Source organism: Corythoichthys intestinalis, chromosome 4 (genome assembly GCF_030265065.1).
Source record: "Corythoichthys intestinalis isolate RoL2023-P3 chromosome 4, ASM3026506v1, whole genome shotgun sequence".
Classification (NCBI taxonomy): Eukaryota; Metazoa; Chordata; class Actinopteri; order Syngnathiformes; family Syngnathidae; genus Corythoichthys; species Corythoichthys intestinalis.
The window spans coordinates 48,804,199-48,820,932 of record NC_080398.1 but is presented as its reverse complement, the minus strand read 5'-3'; the positions used below and the strand labels follow the sequence as shown (position 1 = coordinate 48,820,932).

The 16,734-nt window shown below is 38.8% G+C and overlaps 1 protein-coding gene across 2 annotated transcripts in view; it reads right to left on the bottom strand.

Annotated features, from left to right (window-relative positions):
• The window catches only part of LOC130914318 (ATPase family AAA domain-containing protein 2-like), a 28,349-nt gene that overhangs the window by 4,953 nt on the left and 6,662 nt on the right, over positions 1-16,734 (bottom strand). The window contains exons 6-20 of one of the 2 annotated variants that reach the window (XM_057833392.1): positions 15,750-15,828; positions 13,248-13,430; positions 13,015-13,153; positions 12,798-12,812; positions 12,374-12,487; positions 11,167-11,275; positions 10,259-10,374; positions 4,922-5,096; positions 4,684-4,772; positions 3,775-3,934; positions 2,559-2,649; positions 1,849-2,026; positions 1,167-1,303; positions 994-1,099; positions 718-904 (exon numbers count right to left, since the gene is read on the bottom strand). In XM_057833392.1, the coding sequence (XP_057689375.1) occupies positions 718-904; positions 994-1,099; positions 1,167-1,303; positions 1,849-2,026; positions 2,559-2,649; positions 3,775-3,934; positions 4,684-4,772; positions 4,922-5,096; positions 10,259-10,374; positions 11,167-11,275; positions 12,374-12,487; positions 12,798-12,812; positions 13,015-13,153; positions 13,248-13,430; positions 15,750-15,828 (1,878 nt within the window). The remainder of the gene's footprint in view (positions 1-717; positions 905-993; positions 1,100-1,166; positions 1,304-1,848; positions 2,027-2,558; positions 2,650-3,774; positions 3,935-4,683; positions 4,773-4,921; positions 5,097-10,258; positions 10,375-11,166; positions 11,276-12,373; positions 12,488-12,797; positions 12,813-13,014; positions 13,154-13,247; positions 13,431-15,749; positions 15,829-16,734) is intronic. The other variant, XM_057833393.1, reaches the window with a different exon arrangement.

The window sequence follows — 16,734 nt, the reverse complement described above, 5'->3', positions numbered from 1 at the left end:
GACTGTAAGTCGCAGTTTTTTTTTCATAGTTTGGCTGGGGGTGCGACATACTCTGGAGAGACTTATGTGTGAAATTATTAACGCATTATTATATCATTTCACATGTTATTTTGGTGTTTTGGAGTGACACTGATGGTTTGGTAAACTTGTTAGCATGTTCTTTATTCTATAGTTATCTGAATAACTCGTTAACTTACCAGCCACATTCGCATTTCGTTGTTCATGCATCATGTAACATTATCATACTGTACACTTATTCAGCATGTTGTTCTCTATTGTATTATTTTAAATTGCGTCTCAAGATGACATATCTGTTCTATGTGTTGGATTTTATCAAGTAAATTCCCCCCAAAAATGCGACTTATACTACAGTGCGACTTATATGTATTTTTCCTTGTCGTTGGGCATTTTATGGCTGGTGTGACTTATACTCAGGTGCAACTTATAGTCCGAAAAATATGGTACTCACATCAGTCACTAATGCATTATGAATAATCTCACCATCACTTGAAATGTGAGGTTGTCAACGTGCTCAGTCTGAGAGCAAAGATGAGAAATTATGTATTTAATTTAGCGGATTTGCATCGCAAGACTTGATTGACTGTATGCAAGTAGTCATCAATTAATACAGATTTGCTTTAGAGCTACACCTCAGTGTGATCATCAAAATAATTTCTCCAATTTCCAATTTATGTGTGACTCTTATATTTATCTTACCTGTGCACAAGTCTCCTCAGGGGCTGTTGCACTGGCTCCAAACAGCACTGCCATGTCCAGTGTGTAGACTGTAAATTTCTCCAGAGCATGGAGAACAGCAGGAGCCAGATAGGAGCTTTGACCTGAGCCACGTCGACCCACCAAAAGCAGCCTGGGACGGTAGGAGGTTGGCTGGCTCAATGCACTTCTACCAAAAGATTGACATAGGGGAGAATAGGGGTAAACCCTTTAAGAATTTATTAAATCAGTTACTATGAGAAGGGGCAATAAGTAAACCTTTCAATGTTGAGGATTCCCCTTGAAACGGTCTTTTGAGGGGTCTGTCCACTACATCGCTCCTCATCTTCACTTAAAATATCATCCTCAGACAAACAAGACTGATCTAGAAACACACACAGTCCTGAAGACCGACTGAGGATAGAGAGTTACTGTTTTAAAACAAATCATACCTTGTGTCCGCTTCCTTTTAAAGCCCTGTTCGGCATGCGGGAACAATTTACTGACTGCGTGGAGGATCTCTTGCAGGGCAGCACCCAGTAACGGACGGATTGCAGGCAACAGTGCCTTGGCAGGTGATACTATAGCCCTATTGATCACATTCAACATAAAATAATTTAAATGACTTTTTTCGGCCCCTTTTTACCCTTCTATTAATGCATTATGTTTTGATTAGAAAGATGCTAGATAGACATTAAAAAAAAAAAAAACATGTACAGATGTATAACAGAAAACATGTAAATGAAAGAACTAAATGTAATGTTATACTAGGGGAGGGCGATATGACCTAAAAATAAATTCTTTTCACCAAAAATTTGATTTGCTACTTTATTCGGAATCCCCCTAATTTCTTAAAGGTTGAATAAAAGTAATGTACTGCAAAACTTCTGTCATAGATCAATTTTTCTCTTTCCATATTTGTTCTGTCAGCTCCCAAAGACAAGGTACCGTATGAGCTCCACAAAGCAACAAACTCTCATGGAATAATCTATTGACTTACTTGATTTTCTAGCAAAAAAAAAACACACACAAAGATTTTTAAATTTTTAGCAATGAAAAAAAAAATCATGAAATTGATTTCTACCCCAACCCTCAATGTTACTGTTGGAATATAAAAATCAAAGGTCTGAATACCTCTGTGCAGCAGGCACCATCTTGGACATGGCGGACATAAAGTCTTTAGCTGTGATTGCTATAGACTCCACATCTAGCACAAGTTTCTGTGATGAGAAGTAGATTTGTGGATAGCGGCGCCGCAGTGCACACAGTGCTGCTTCTGAGCACACGGCCTTTATGTCTGCTCCGCAATAACCTACAAAGGAAATACGTTTATTTTAACTTGACGAGGACAGTTGGGAAACAAAACTTGCAGTTTTTACAATTTAAAACAAATGCCATCAGATGTGCCCCAAAGTTCGGCACACTGGCTATTTGAGGATTTGGAGATGAAATGGTGCACATTACTCAAAGAGTTAATTTCTGATGCTTAATAATCAAGCATCAACTTGAATGTTTACTCTTACATATGATAAATGAGTTTATATGTACATTTAATGGCATCTCAATAATTATCAGTTCGATTATGTAAACCAAAGTGTGCTGAATTTTCTGTGCATGCATGCCTAAACTATATTGGATGAAGTTAAGACAATGTTCGAAGATATGATGAAAACAAAACAATGTGTCGAAGGGACAGCAGTACGTTGGGCACACGTGACCTACACTGACACATCGTTTTCAGCATTTTCTCAAAAACCTCTGTGGGATATCAGACACTCCTCCTTGTTTGGCACTGTAACAACAGTTACATTTTGCTATAACCATGTCATCACTTGCAAACGTACCCACACATTTATCAGCCAGCTCTTCAAGGAAATTAATAGCAAGTGGAGGTGTCCAGTCTCTGGTATGGATCTTCAAAATGTCCCTTCTAGCCTGCGGAGGGGAAAAAAAACAAAATGAGACCATAGCTTTAGGATTTTATGAGAAAATAATCTCATAAAATTTGAATGAAAATTCTACCAGTAAAGATGACATTTGAAATTGGAACTACTTGGTGCTCAGTGTACACAGGTGACAAATGCTGTGCTTCTGAACTAAATGGATTTGACAATCAGCAATGTGTTTACACAGGTGACAAATCCTGCGCTTCTGAACGAAATAGATTGACAATCAACAATGTCAATGGAAGAGAATGAGTTAATTTATCCTCATTTTTCCACTCGTCATGAGTCAATATTTCTCCTATTGATCTCTGCTGTATAGGTTTTGTAGCATTTTTGTTAAGAAGGCAAATGAACATTTTCATCATGAGGTACTTGTTAGTGCACTTTATGAATCCTTACCCAAGGGTTTGTGGACTCCATCATACTCAGAAAAAAAGTATTGATACTTTGTATTGGGACATAAAGGATCAAGATATATTGCCAGATATTTTTCCCAGCTTTATTTGACACGTGGCAGATCACTGAATTTAAAATGGCACAAGCTGGTATTGTCCATCTTTACATACATGGCTTCAGAAACAAAAATTTTAATGTATTCATGATGTATGTGTGAGAGTGACACCTACAGACAAACAAAATAAGATTCCCAAACCCCTTGCTGGTTTAAACTCAACAGGTTAACTCGGCAAAGCATAATTTTTCCCACTCTCTTGGAGGAAAGGATCTAATCTGGTCAAGAACAAATGGCTTTTTGTTTGATATATAAGTTTGAAGCTATACAAACATACAGAAGTCACCTCACTATAGGTTGAGTACAAGCACATCTATTTAGAAACATGCATCGTTTAAAGAGTTTTGATTGCACATGTTCCGGTTTGTAACAACATTTTGAGCGTGTGCTTCGGTCAAATTATGAAGCAGTTTTTGTAGTTTCATTTTACCACCAGATGACGCTGTTCCTTCTCGCAGTGAAGCCCTGAAGCTTTGAATCATTTTTTGGAACAAAAAGAAAGCCTTAGTGCTTCACTAGGCTTCACTCACCCTGAATTTTGAATGTCTGGAAAATTAGAATGTTCTCAAGAACCCAATTGATAGTGTTTTTTCATGTGAGTACCTCTCTGTCAGGGAGGCCAAAGAGGAACTCTCTGTCAAAACGACCTGGTCGTCTGAGAGCCGGGTCGATGGAGTCCAGTCTGTTGGTGGCACCGATAACCACAATCTCTCCTCTGCCATCTAATCCATCCATAAGAGCAAGAAGGGTCGACACTATAGAACTATAGACACCATAATTAACCATTTGACTTATCTACTAAACTGAGTGGAGTAAGTCAAGTACAGTAAGTACTAAAAGTTTACACTGTATACAAACAGCGACTACATATTGTAGATGTCTCCTGACAAACCAATTTATGAATGTAAAGAGGTTCTACAAAGATAAGGCAAAAAAAATTACTAGTAGCCAAGTACAATGTCAGGAAAAAGAATTTGCCTGCTTTGCAAATTATTAGTTTTTGCAGTTTCCCCGATTTAATGTTTTAAAATATTATTTATGTTTCTTAGGTTATCTTTCTCCTATTTGATGACCTTAAAAGTGGGGAAACTACTGAAAAATAATTTTTGAAAGGGCCAAATACTTTTTTTAAATAATCCAGTATAACGAATGGACGACAGCCTTTAGAAACAATTGGTGGAAATCAGACTGCTTTCTGTCAAACTGTCAATCTCTATCAGATATTTTTGTCAATTTTCAACTTTCACATTTGTGAGCAAAGTTTGGAAGGCCATTTTATAATCTGACTGTGGCCCTGTCCAAACACACAATCTGAAAAAGTTAATTCTAGAATGCCTGAGGTGAAGAAATTTAAGACGACCATAATCCAATCAAACATATGTGGGATAATCATAAATTACAACAGATTGTGAGCCAGGAATGCTCTTCTAACAGCAATGTCACCTGGCTTCACAAATGTACCATGTGAACGCATAAAAATTCCCAAAGATGTAAGCCAAAGATGAAGCTCACCTGTGAATCTGGTCCTGTCGACTGGACCTGATCGGGGCCAAACCATCAATTTCATCGAAGAAAATGATAGACGGACGCATTTGGTAAGCCTAGAAGAATTGAAAATTTAATCTTTTGAGAAAAAGGTTGAAATGTATGGTAAACAGAAACCTATTCAAAGTGCAAAATGGTAACTATTTGTGACTATCAAAGTTTGGCAAAGCATGAAAACGAAAATGTGTTGATGTGTTTGGTTCACCTGGTCAAACAGAAGGCGTAGCTGTCTCTCAGACTCTCCAACCCACTTACTAAGGCAATCAGCACCTTTTCTCATAAAAAACGACACCTTTCTTTCTCCCTGACTGCATTCATTAGCCAATGCCCTGGCTACCAGGGTTTTCCCAGTGCCTGGGGGCCCATAGAATAGACAGCCCCTAAAGCCAAAAGAAAACATTTGCAAAGCATTATAATTGATCAAGTTAATACTATGTGTGTTCAATACAAGAGTGCAGTATAATATCAACATCAAGGGCTAATAAAATATTGGTGTTTGAAGTTGACAAACATGCGGCAGCAATATTGCTGTGAAACATGGAAAGGAATACTGCCAATGAGAATGAGTCAACATAAGCGGAATAATTTCACTGATTTACTTTTCCAAAACACTTTGTAATCAGCAGTCAATTGATGTCTCTGAACATTGACATTGTCAGACAAGATGCTTAACCCAATGAATTACATTTATTAGTACAGTACAGCAACTGTCACCAACCTTTTATGCACCACAGGCCAGTTTCATATGGACAAATATTTCACTAGCACTGAGTAGAGGTGTGCGAAATTTCCGATTCTTAGATTATTCGCTATTCGACCGCGGAAGATTCAAGAACGATTCACAAACATCCAAATTCCAATTGAAACATGTCAAGTAAAACTAAAACACAGTCAGCGCGGTCTTCGGGACGCAATGAGGAACTGACCGAGAGTAAACATCATGCTTGTCATTACCCAGGTAACGACAATGCTCAACTCGCGGCTCTGGCTCAATTAATGAAGCTAGATAAAAAAAATAAATTAAAAAAAAAAAAAAAAAAAAAAAAAAAAACCTTGACTGCTGCCAACAGCCGCTACAAACTACGTCCACATACAGTGGGGAGAACAAGTATTTGATACACTGCCGATTTTGTTAGTTTTCCCACTTGCAAAGCATGTAGAGGTCTGTAATTTGTATCACAAGTTCTCTTTAACTGTGAGGGACGGAATCTAATACAAAAAAAAACGGAAAATCACGTTGTATGATTTTTAAATAATAAATTTGCATATAATTGCATGAAATAAGTATTTGATACATCACAAAAATCAAACTTAATATTTGGTACAGAAACCTTTGTTTGCTATTACAGATACCAAACGTTTCCTGTAGTCCTTAACAAGGTTTGCACACACTGCAGCAGGGATTTTGGCCCACTCCTCCATGCAGATCTTCTCAAGAGCCTTCAGGTTTCAGGGCTGCTGCCAGGCAACACTGACTTTCAGCTCCCTCCATAGATTTTCTATTGGGTTCAGATCTTGTGACTGGCTAGGCCACTCCATGACCTTAAGATGCTTCTTACGGAGCCACTCTTCAGTTGCCTTGGCTGTGTTCTTTGGGTCGTTGTCATGCTGGAAGACCCAGCCACGACCCATCTTCAGGGCTCTCACTGAAGGAAGGAGGTTGTCAGCCAAGATCTGGCGATACATAGCCCCATCCATCCTCCCCTCAATACGTTGCAGTCGTCCTGTACCCTTGGCAGAGAACAGGCACGAAAATGGGTCAGGGGTTAAAAAGGTGAGAAAAGTGTGGAGTAAATATGTTCCGGCGTTCTGCCAAAATGTCCGCCGTCGGCAAAACATCCTACATGTGGCGAATTTGACCATTTTAATTTTTCACATAAGGCTTAATATTCCAGTTAACGGGGGTTTAATTAGTTGAAGGAGTTGATTTCAACCACCATTGACTCGCGCTAGCTTAGCCACTCCGGAGCCCTGAAACTAACAAATAACTGTCAAACTGCACAGAATTTGTTCAAATCATTTCCAACGACTAATTAAACCCCGGCTAACTCAAAGATTAAGCCTCATGTAAAAAATTCTGAACTTCCCCTTTAAAATAAAGACCATTGAATATGGCCATTAAAATGTTGTCTATAAAAGTTTTAGAGCAATAAAACAAACAACAAAAATGAATAAAATGAACAGGAATCCTTCAAAGTATTTCATAATGGGTCCAAATTATTTTTCGAACAGATCATGTGACTATAGAACCTTAGAGACAGCCGTTTGCATTGCTTAGCCAAAACTACAGCTGAGGAGGCAAGATGGATATTTAGAATTTCTTTAAACCTAAGCTTTCAAAACCCTCAACAACAACTGAGCTTGAACCGAGGATTGAGCACGAGCAGTATCAAAAAGTCCTGGCTGTCGTGTTACCTGTTGTGCTGTAATTCCAAGTGGTGCTTGAATTGGATGCTTATAGCGGTCGACAGTCTTTTTGAGCCAGCGCAAAGTTCGCAGCGCACGGAGATATTTTTGTTATCTTTACTGGACAAAAATGTGAAGTAATGGCTGTGTTTCCAGTGTGCAAATGCAGCCGTTTGTTGTATATCTCCTGCCTATTTCATTGCATCCTGGCGAGGTAGCAAGGCTATGTTGTTTTGGCCGCAAACTCCCAGCGCTCACGCATCATGGTAATACACGTGACCCTTTTTGTTCCATCCCTGATTAAAAAATGTGACATGTGATGTCACTCCCATGACTACAGTATTCTTCATTCTACACACATTATGTAGTAATAGTAACGCACAGGCATCAAGGAAAGTAATTTTACTCAGATTACTGATTTAGAAAAATGAACGCGTTAAATTGTTCTTTACTGAAAGAAAGTAATCAGATTAGTTACGCATTACGATACCGCGTTATTGACAACACTGCTTTTATATTACCGTTAAATACACAAGCTTGACGCTACCTTAACGGGAGCTATTTTTTCACCGGACGCTCCGGCAGTGTTCAACGCAAGCTGCAACGAACGGCAGTAACTTTGTCATACCACAAAATATGAAAACGAAAACCATTACTCACTAAATTCAATATGCTGGCAAATGCATTCATCTAAAAACAATTGGGAGTGATACTTTACCTCCTCCAGCGAATGTGAATTTGTGCTTAGTACAAGATCATCTGTCGCAATTAGCGATCTTTGACGCTTTTTTTTCCCTCCCCGCATACAAACTTGTTTCTCTCTCAGCGGCTGTGATTAACCTCAATGAAGTTGCTGTCCTAGCTAAGCCTTGCCTATCATTCGTCTTTGTAAGTTTTTAGTAACTTTGTGTATTGAATTTGAAAGGAAAATGTGTGTTTTGTTTTTGACGAACTTTTTCATGAAGCTAAACTGTTGAAGCTACTCACATGTGGAAAAATACGAGTGTACAACGTTTTAAATGTATTCATTTGGTATATTTCAGTTACCACGATTTGAGAGATCAATAAATTGAAGAATTTACGCCTTGCGTTTGGAGTGCTTGTTTTTGGGTTTGCTGGAATAGCGTCACTGACACACGCAGCATCCAACAGGGGAAGGGGTAAGCGCTGCCGCGCCAAGCCAATTCTGGCTGCATTTTCGACACATGAAAAATAACGAATACGTACTACTGTATGACGGAAAATTTTAGTGGTTTTGTAACCGCGACGTTTTCATAGCATGGTAATCCGTGAAGGTAACTGGCACATGCCTACAAACGACCCCCCCCCCCTTAAAATGTTTCTCCTCGGATCTACACGATTCACGTAGGTCATCCTTTTTGACTTCAAAACGGCGAATTTCGCCGAAAGGTGAGAGATTTTCATGCCTGAGAGAAGCAGCCCCAAAAAATGATGTTTCCTCCTCCATGTTTCACGGTTGGGATGGTGTTGTTGGGGTTGTACTCATCCTTCTTTTTCCTCCAAACACGACGAGCCGAGTTTAGACCAAAAAGTTTTGGTCTCATACAACCACATGACCTTCTCCCATTGCTCCTCTGGATCATCTAGATAGTCAGTGGCAAACTTCAGACGTGTCTGGACATGCACTGGCTTCAGCAGCGGGACCTTGCGTGCCCTGTAGGATTTTAATCCATGACGGCGTAATGTGTTTCCGATGGTTTTCTTCGAGACTGTGGTTCCAGCTCTCTTCAGGTCATTGACCAGGTCCTGCCGTGTAGTTCTGAGCTGATCCCTCACCTTCCTCATGATCAGTGATGCCCCACGAGGTGAGATCTTGCATGGAGCCCCAGAACGAGACAGATTGACCGTCAACTTGAACTTCTTTCATTTTCTAATAATCGCTCCAACAGTTGTTACCTTCTCACCAAGCTGCTTGCTTATTTTCCTGTAGCCCATCCCAGCCTTGTGCAGGTCTATTATTTTATCCCTGATGTCCTTACACAGCTCTTTGGTTTTGGCCATTGTGGAGAGGTTGGCGTTTGTTTGTTTGAGCATATGAACAGGTGTCTTTTATACAGGTAAGAAGTTCAAACAGGTGCAGTTACTTCCGGTAATGAGTGGAGAACAGGAGGGGTTCTTAAAAAAGAACTAAGAGCCGAAATATTTACTAGTTGGTAATGTATCAAATACTTATTTCATGCAGTTAAATACAAATTTATTATTTAAAAATTATAAAATGTGATTTTCTGGATTTTTGTATTAGATTCCGTGCCTCACAGTTGAAGAGAACTTATGATACAAATTACAGACCTCCACATGGCTTGCAAGTGGGAAAACCAGCAAAATCGGCAGTGTATCAAATACTTGTTCTCCCCACTGTAAGTCTACGGTAGATATCACATGTACTGTATAAAGAACTAGATGCAAAATGAGAGACTCGGCGGCGTTAGCAGCACATGTATAGAAAACTAGATGCGAAATGACAGACCTACCGGCGTTAGTAAACAGCCGCCATCTTAAAGCAGTAGACTTGCCTGGAAGGCTGTTGTAGCGACCTTCCAAGCGAACCTAATTAACTTACTGCTAAAAAGGCAAAATCTTGACTTGAATCTATCTTTAAAACAGTTTTAAAACTTTCTCATGTTGAAAGTAGACAGAAGGGAAATTATGGAATAACGGGAGCAATTTTAACAACTTATAACAGTTGATTCACAACCTCAAATTGAATGTAGTTTAAAGCTGCTGATACAGAATGGGGACTTGAGTTTTATTTACAGTTTTGAACTGTTAACTTTATGCTGAATTAGTTGTTTATTGACCCTGAGAGGCTTTTTGTACAATTTTTGTAAGTAATGTACGAAACATTAAGAGCAGCTAATAGGGGCATCAATAATCGATTCATAATCGAATCATAGCCTGATTCGTAATCTTAATCGAATCGTTAGGTGCCCAAAGATTCCCACCTCTAGCATTGAGGCAAATCCAAACAAATGATAATAAAGAAAAAGTCATCATATCATCATAATGGATGCATTTTTCAACATGGCTATGGCTTGAATCCAAACTATTCCCGAAATGTATTGCGAAATGCCTGCCTCATGTTCAACTGCTTATGTCAATGTATGACATTATTTACCTGGGCGGCTGAATGTGGAACCTCTCGAAGACTTCCGGGTAAAGCAGAGGGAAGACCACCATCTCTTTCAAGGATGCGATGTGTCTGCTCAGGCCACCAATACTGTCAAACCGCACCTGCGTCAAAGCGTTTTCTCAGTCCCAGCAAGCCGACTACCAAATAATTGTCTAACCACAATTTATATTAAGTGTTGGAGCATACAAATTCAGAGCTGTACAGTGCAAGCGTTTTTTGAGTGCTATATTCAAGAGTTTAACGAAGAAGGGAGAGGAAATTGCAGTAAGAGATGCTTCTGGGTTGAGGTAAATGACAATATCGAGTCCAAAGAGATGTCGACAGCTAGTGTTAGCGGTGACGCCAATAAAAAGATTTACAAGTTCCGATCAGATTGGATCAAACTCTTCTCTTGGCTAGAGCTAGAAGACAATGGTGTTAATCTTATGTTCTGTAAATATTGCAAAGGGCAGAAGCAAGCAGGTTATTAGTCATTTGTGACTGGAAATCCTTATTTAAAAAAAAAGACAGCCTAACTAAACACAACCAATCCAAGTTGCAACAAGGGTTGCCATCCACCTCATCATACTTTCAAAAACTTTTTGTAGATGAATAAGGCTCCATCCAATGTAATGTACCGGTGCAAAAGAACAACTCTTTAAGAATGGCTATCCACTGATTGTTACGACAAGAGGATGCTATGCTAGCACCGATTAGCCATTTTCAAGCAGCACTCAGACCATTTCCGATGAAGGCTCAATCCAATGCCTAATGTCATTACAGAAGAACAGTTTAAGGCTAACAAAGATATCAAAGGCATTAAGCAGATAGATTTACACGACTCAACAAGAAATTATATAAAATTGTCATTTTACAGATATTTCATTATATATGTTGCCGTCCTCTTTGCTCACTGTTTTGTCGATGTGCATGGGGTCAACATCCGCAAGACTAGCCCCAGTTTTCATGCGATCTTTGTGAATTCCCAGCAAGTCATCTTTCATAATGTTCATCGGCAGACATCTGCGGAGAAGCAAGAGACATTTCTTTAAACATTAAGATGACATATACAAATTCTAATCACAATATGCCTAATTTACTCAGTCATACTACAAGGAGTGCAAACATGTCAAGCATAATCTAGAGTGTGATGGTTGTGAAAGCCACCAAACGTCAAACTATGAGGCCAATAGGAGCCCTGTGAGGTTGATACGATAACAATGTGCGGGTCAAATGCAACGACATTTTGTCCTGTATTCACTTGTGCATACCAGAATGACAAAGAAAGTATCTATCTATCCATCTATCAATCATGTCTGGTTTCGCTTCTGTATATGTGCAAAGTTCTCAACTCAACTGAAGAGCATTCTCACATCCTATGCTATACTTTACATTTGTCACGTGAAAAAATTGTAGTCTTTTTTCACAGTTTGGCCGGGGGTGCGACTTATACTCTGGAGCGACCTATGTGATAAATTATTAACACATTATTCTATAATTTCACATGTTTTTTTCACACTAAACCGCAATAGGTCGCTTAAGACTAAGTCTCAACATTGGCAGTAACTTATAAAAACAACTGAGAAGGCCTGAACAAAATGGCACCGAAAATAAAATCCTACTCTGCAGATTACAAGCTGCAGGTAGTGAAGTATGCAGCCGAAAGCGGTAATCGAGCAGCAGAAAGAAAGCTTGGAGTTAGCGACAAAACTTTTAAGGGAATGGCAAAATGTGGAGGTTACTCTTACTGAAATGAAGAAAACAAAAAGATAATCAGGGGCTACAAGCTAGGTGGCCACAGCCAGAGGAATGAGTTCACACATGGGTGCTTGAACAACGTGCATGTTCTTTATGCTATAGTTACAGTCACATGGGTGCTTGAACAACGTGCATGTTCTTTATGCTATAGTTGCAGTATCTTAATAACTTAATAGCTATATAACGTTAACATACCGGGCACGTTCTTAGTTGTTTATGCATCATGTAACGTTTGCATATCGCATATGAAGTCCACCAATCCTCACAAGCAACTCCCTCTTGGCTTAATTAAACAGTAGTTTTGTGGTCGTGAAAAGATGACAATAGAGCATTTAAAAGTTTGTGCTTTGCCTCAGCTCTCACCTGTTGACCGACCTGGCCCTACTTTTATTCTTGCTCTTACATCTCCTCCTCTGAAAAGTCTCATCTTCGGAGGAAGTAGACGTGGAGTCGCTACTGTGGAGGGCATGTCTCCTCCTATGAGGATAAATGAATCAAATTCAGCCAATTGCGACCATCAAACATTAGTCCATGATGGCCTGGGCAACCAAGTGAATCAAATCAACCAGATGCATAACTACATTTTGTGTAATTTCAGAATATAAATGTCACACTTCCAGATTAAACAATTGAGAAGTCATAGTATTTTACATTTCACAGAATAACTTCTTCACAGATTAAAAGAAATGATCATTTATTAAATTTTAAGCAAATCAATACTATCATATTTTACTGTGACTGTGAGAATATAGCTACCCTAACAATAGCCAAGCAGGAGGAAACTTACCTGTCAGTATCATTCCTGATCGTGGAAGAGAATCGGAGAGGAAAAAGAGATGGGATGCAAGCTGGATTTAACATGCATTGCTGATACTAACAAAGAGAGCAGCGTAAGAAACTTTTTAAGAAAAAGATTGACATGTTGTAAGAAGCCGGTAGCAGTAAAACATGCAATCATGCGGTTTTTCACTATAGGTCTAATATTAGAGATGCTTTTTATTCACCTGCTAGTCCTTTTCCTGCTGTAGGCACTCCGAGGAGCTGCGGAGCTAAAGGGGAATCTGCGTCTTGTAGGGGATGAGTGTTCCTTAAAGTACATGGTGCGCTTTCTTGGCATCCTGGTCTCTCTCGCCTCTCTGGGTCCTTATATATGGACACAAGACAATTTAGAACTTTCAAATATGCTGGTGTACAAAACTTGATGAATTGGATAAAATAGTCATGAAAAAGAAGTTACCATCTTGCGGTGCCTGGTAAAGAACTACATTTTTCCGCTGTCTAAAGTCATAACGCTTTGGATTGTCTTCTTCATCAACAGCATCTTCATCATCTTCAATGTCATCCTCAATGTCATCATCGTCATCTATTTCCTCATCATCATCGTCGTCGTCATCATCGTCGTCCTCTTCATCGTGGTCATCTTGATCACCAATGTGAATCAGGACACGGTATTATTAGACTTGTATTTGACAACAGTTTATCAAATCGGTAATTGAGATTTCAACATACATTTTTAGTACTGTATATATTTTTTTTTTATCTTGAAAGGGGCACCTGACTTTAAGCCACGCCCACTAAACTTTCCAAGAAAACTGGTTGTTCACATATAAGCTGCACTGGATGTGTCACCATTGCATTATGGAATTCTTACACCAAAGGACATGTACCTCATTATTAGTTGTTAAAAATAAGTTGTACAGTACTGGACTATAAACCGCAGAGTTCAAAGCAGGTGAATAAAGTAGCGGCATTTAGTCTTAAAATTACTGTACTTTTCTCAATGATCTTTGAGTCCTGTATCAATAACCTAAATCAGAATAATGCCCTAATCAACAGCACCTCCACTGGTTGCAGCCAAAGAAGGCACTTTATTTTGCCTCGAGATGATTTGCCTGGGATATGATTCAACCAATTTCAATTCTACGCAATTGTCACAATGCTAACATATAACTTAACCCTTATTGTATCCTTTAATTTCTGCAATAAAATAATTATTCTTTATATATAATGTCTTTGTCGAGTATTCAAATGATGATAGATTGAAAAAAGGTTGAAAGTCATTCTATTAATTCATGTATGTTTTACAACTCCCAAATTCATTAAAATTGGGGTTTGCCATTAATACAGCATCAAATTTGGATATCATAGCCCCAGAAAGTGTGTTAACATGAGAAAACCAAACCAATCGAAGGCAAAATGAATAATGAATAAATCCAGGTAATTAGCAACAGGGCACCAACTCTCATCAAAAGCTAGACAGACATGTTGAAAAAAACTATTAAGGAAAAAATAATTTTCATAGAGCCAGTCAAAAATTCAAACTTTCATAGATTATAGTCCGGGACCTCCAATTTAAGTGATTTTAACTGTTTGGTTACTTTCACTTCCAGCTCATGAAACTCATGACAACAGGATTATTTTAAAAAATGAAACAGTATATAAGCCATTATATACTTTTCAGAAAAAAACTATATTTCCATCAAAAATGTATGTGTTTTCAAAAGGATATGTTTTTCATATTTGGTTGAAAATTCTTTTCCCTTAACTGTGTCGTGGCATTGAGGCAATCAGCCTGTAGCACTGCCCGGGGATTATGGAAGTTCAGATCCCTTTGATGGTTGATGTCAGCTCTTTAGGTCTGGTGCCCCTCATTTACCTCTTGATAGTACCCCATGAATTCTCAATGGTGTTGAGGTCAAGAGAGTTGGCTAGCCAGTCAAGCACTGTGACAGCATTGCCCTGCTGGAAGATGCAATCTACATGTTCAAACAGATCCCCACCAAAGGGAATCATGAAGTCCTCTAAAATATTCTGGTAGACTGTACTGCTACCTTGGATTAAGGAAGCAGTTTACAAAAACCTGCACTGGACCAGATCATGACTGACTGGATATTTCAAACTGGACCTCAAGCAGCTTAGGTTCTGTTTCTCACTTATCTTTCTCCAAACCCCTGCACATTGATTACAAAATGAAAAGTACACTTTATTTCCATCAGAAAAGATGACCTTGGACCGCTAGCCAACAGTCCAGTCCTTTATGCCCTTGGCCCAGTTCAAAGACACTTCCTATGTTGCTCTCTGTGCTCAGGCTCAGGGGTGGCTTTACCCAGGGAACCCAACTTACATACGCTTGTGTCCAAATTTGGTGATTTTGAAGGCACCTCAATCCACTCTGTATCTCTGTCAGATTCTTGAATCTTTTCTGTATGATAATCTGCTGAAGCCCACGGTCACCTCTTTTTGTAGTGCACCTTCTGCTGCCACATTTTGCCTTTCCACTAGACCTTTCATTGACTTGAACTCTGAGAGCAACCAACCTCCTTGTCTATAAACCTTTGTGGGTTACCCATTCTATGGAGTGTATGACCAATGTTCTTCTGGACATTTGTCAAGTCTGCAGTCTTCCCCAAATTGAACCGAATTGAGAAAATTCAACCAAAGTGATGCTATTTAAGTGATGCTATTTCATGGCACCTAGGGAAACATGTGAAGGTGCTCTTAGTTTAGTGTCCTGCAAAATCTGGTCCGATTTCTTGATAATAGTGTATTCTAATTTTTTTTATTTATTTTTTTTTTCAATCTTGTTTTCGTGGTTTTTATGAGCTAGGAGCCCAAAATATGTGCGGGAAAAAATGAGTTGCGAATTTATAAATGTCTATTAAAAGTTTAACTTCTGAATGGAATAATCCATGACGTTCTTTTTTTTTTTTTTAAATGTGTCTGCATGTTAGACCCTCACCTTGGTGATTCTTGGGATCCTTACTGTCCACATTGGTCTTCAGAGATTGCCTTACTCTGCCTCGAGTATATACACCTAGCTGTTCAAGGAAAAGAATGATGCATTAAATCACTGGCATTTCACTAATTACCAGAATTTCTCTCCCACCGAAATTGAACTTAAAAACCTGTACTTTATGTTTATCTGTACTACACACCCCAATTTGTTGGTATACCAAGATTGATTATTTATATACAGCCTTTATATATCTATATCTCAATTGCAAAAAAAAAATTAAGTACCATTTTACTTGCAGAGTAATTATGGATTTTAATAGGCTTTAAGGTCCTGGCCTATTTAGTCTGATTTTGCATGCCTTTGATGTTGCCTTTATATTTAGAAAATATAAAGAATTGTTCAGATTTTTTTACATATGAAAAATGTGGGTTGAAATCAAGAAATTATGTAATAGTAAGCAGTAAGCCTGAACGATATATCGTTTAAACATCGCCATCGCGATGTGCGCGTGCACGATAGTCCCATCACAAGCACGTGCGATAGTTTTTATATTTTTTAATCCATATACGCCTTGCTTTCTACTCTGCGCAGCCTCACACCCTCCCTCTCCCAGCCCTTTGTTCCTCTCAGTCACTGTGGCACTTGCCTATTAAAGTTAACGATGGCTTTGATCTGGCCAAAGAAGCCGGGCAGCAATCTGTCAATCATCGTTTAACTTGTTAAACAGTTTCTGCAAGGAAGCCGCACTGGAATGAATGTGTGTGGGTGTGTGTGTGTGTGTGTGTGTGGAGACATAGGAGACAAATGCCAGAAGTGATCATGAGGAGTTTGAAATTCCTACATGTCACTTCAACGGTCACAGCTAAGGTAGATAAACAGAAGCATTTATTAAAGCCAAGCATTTATCTACTACAGTACTTTAGTTATGTTTAAAACTGATCATAATTTTGACATTTGAAGTGCTTAAAACCATTTTATATACATTTTT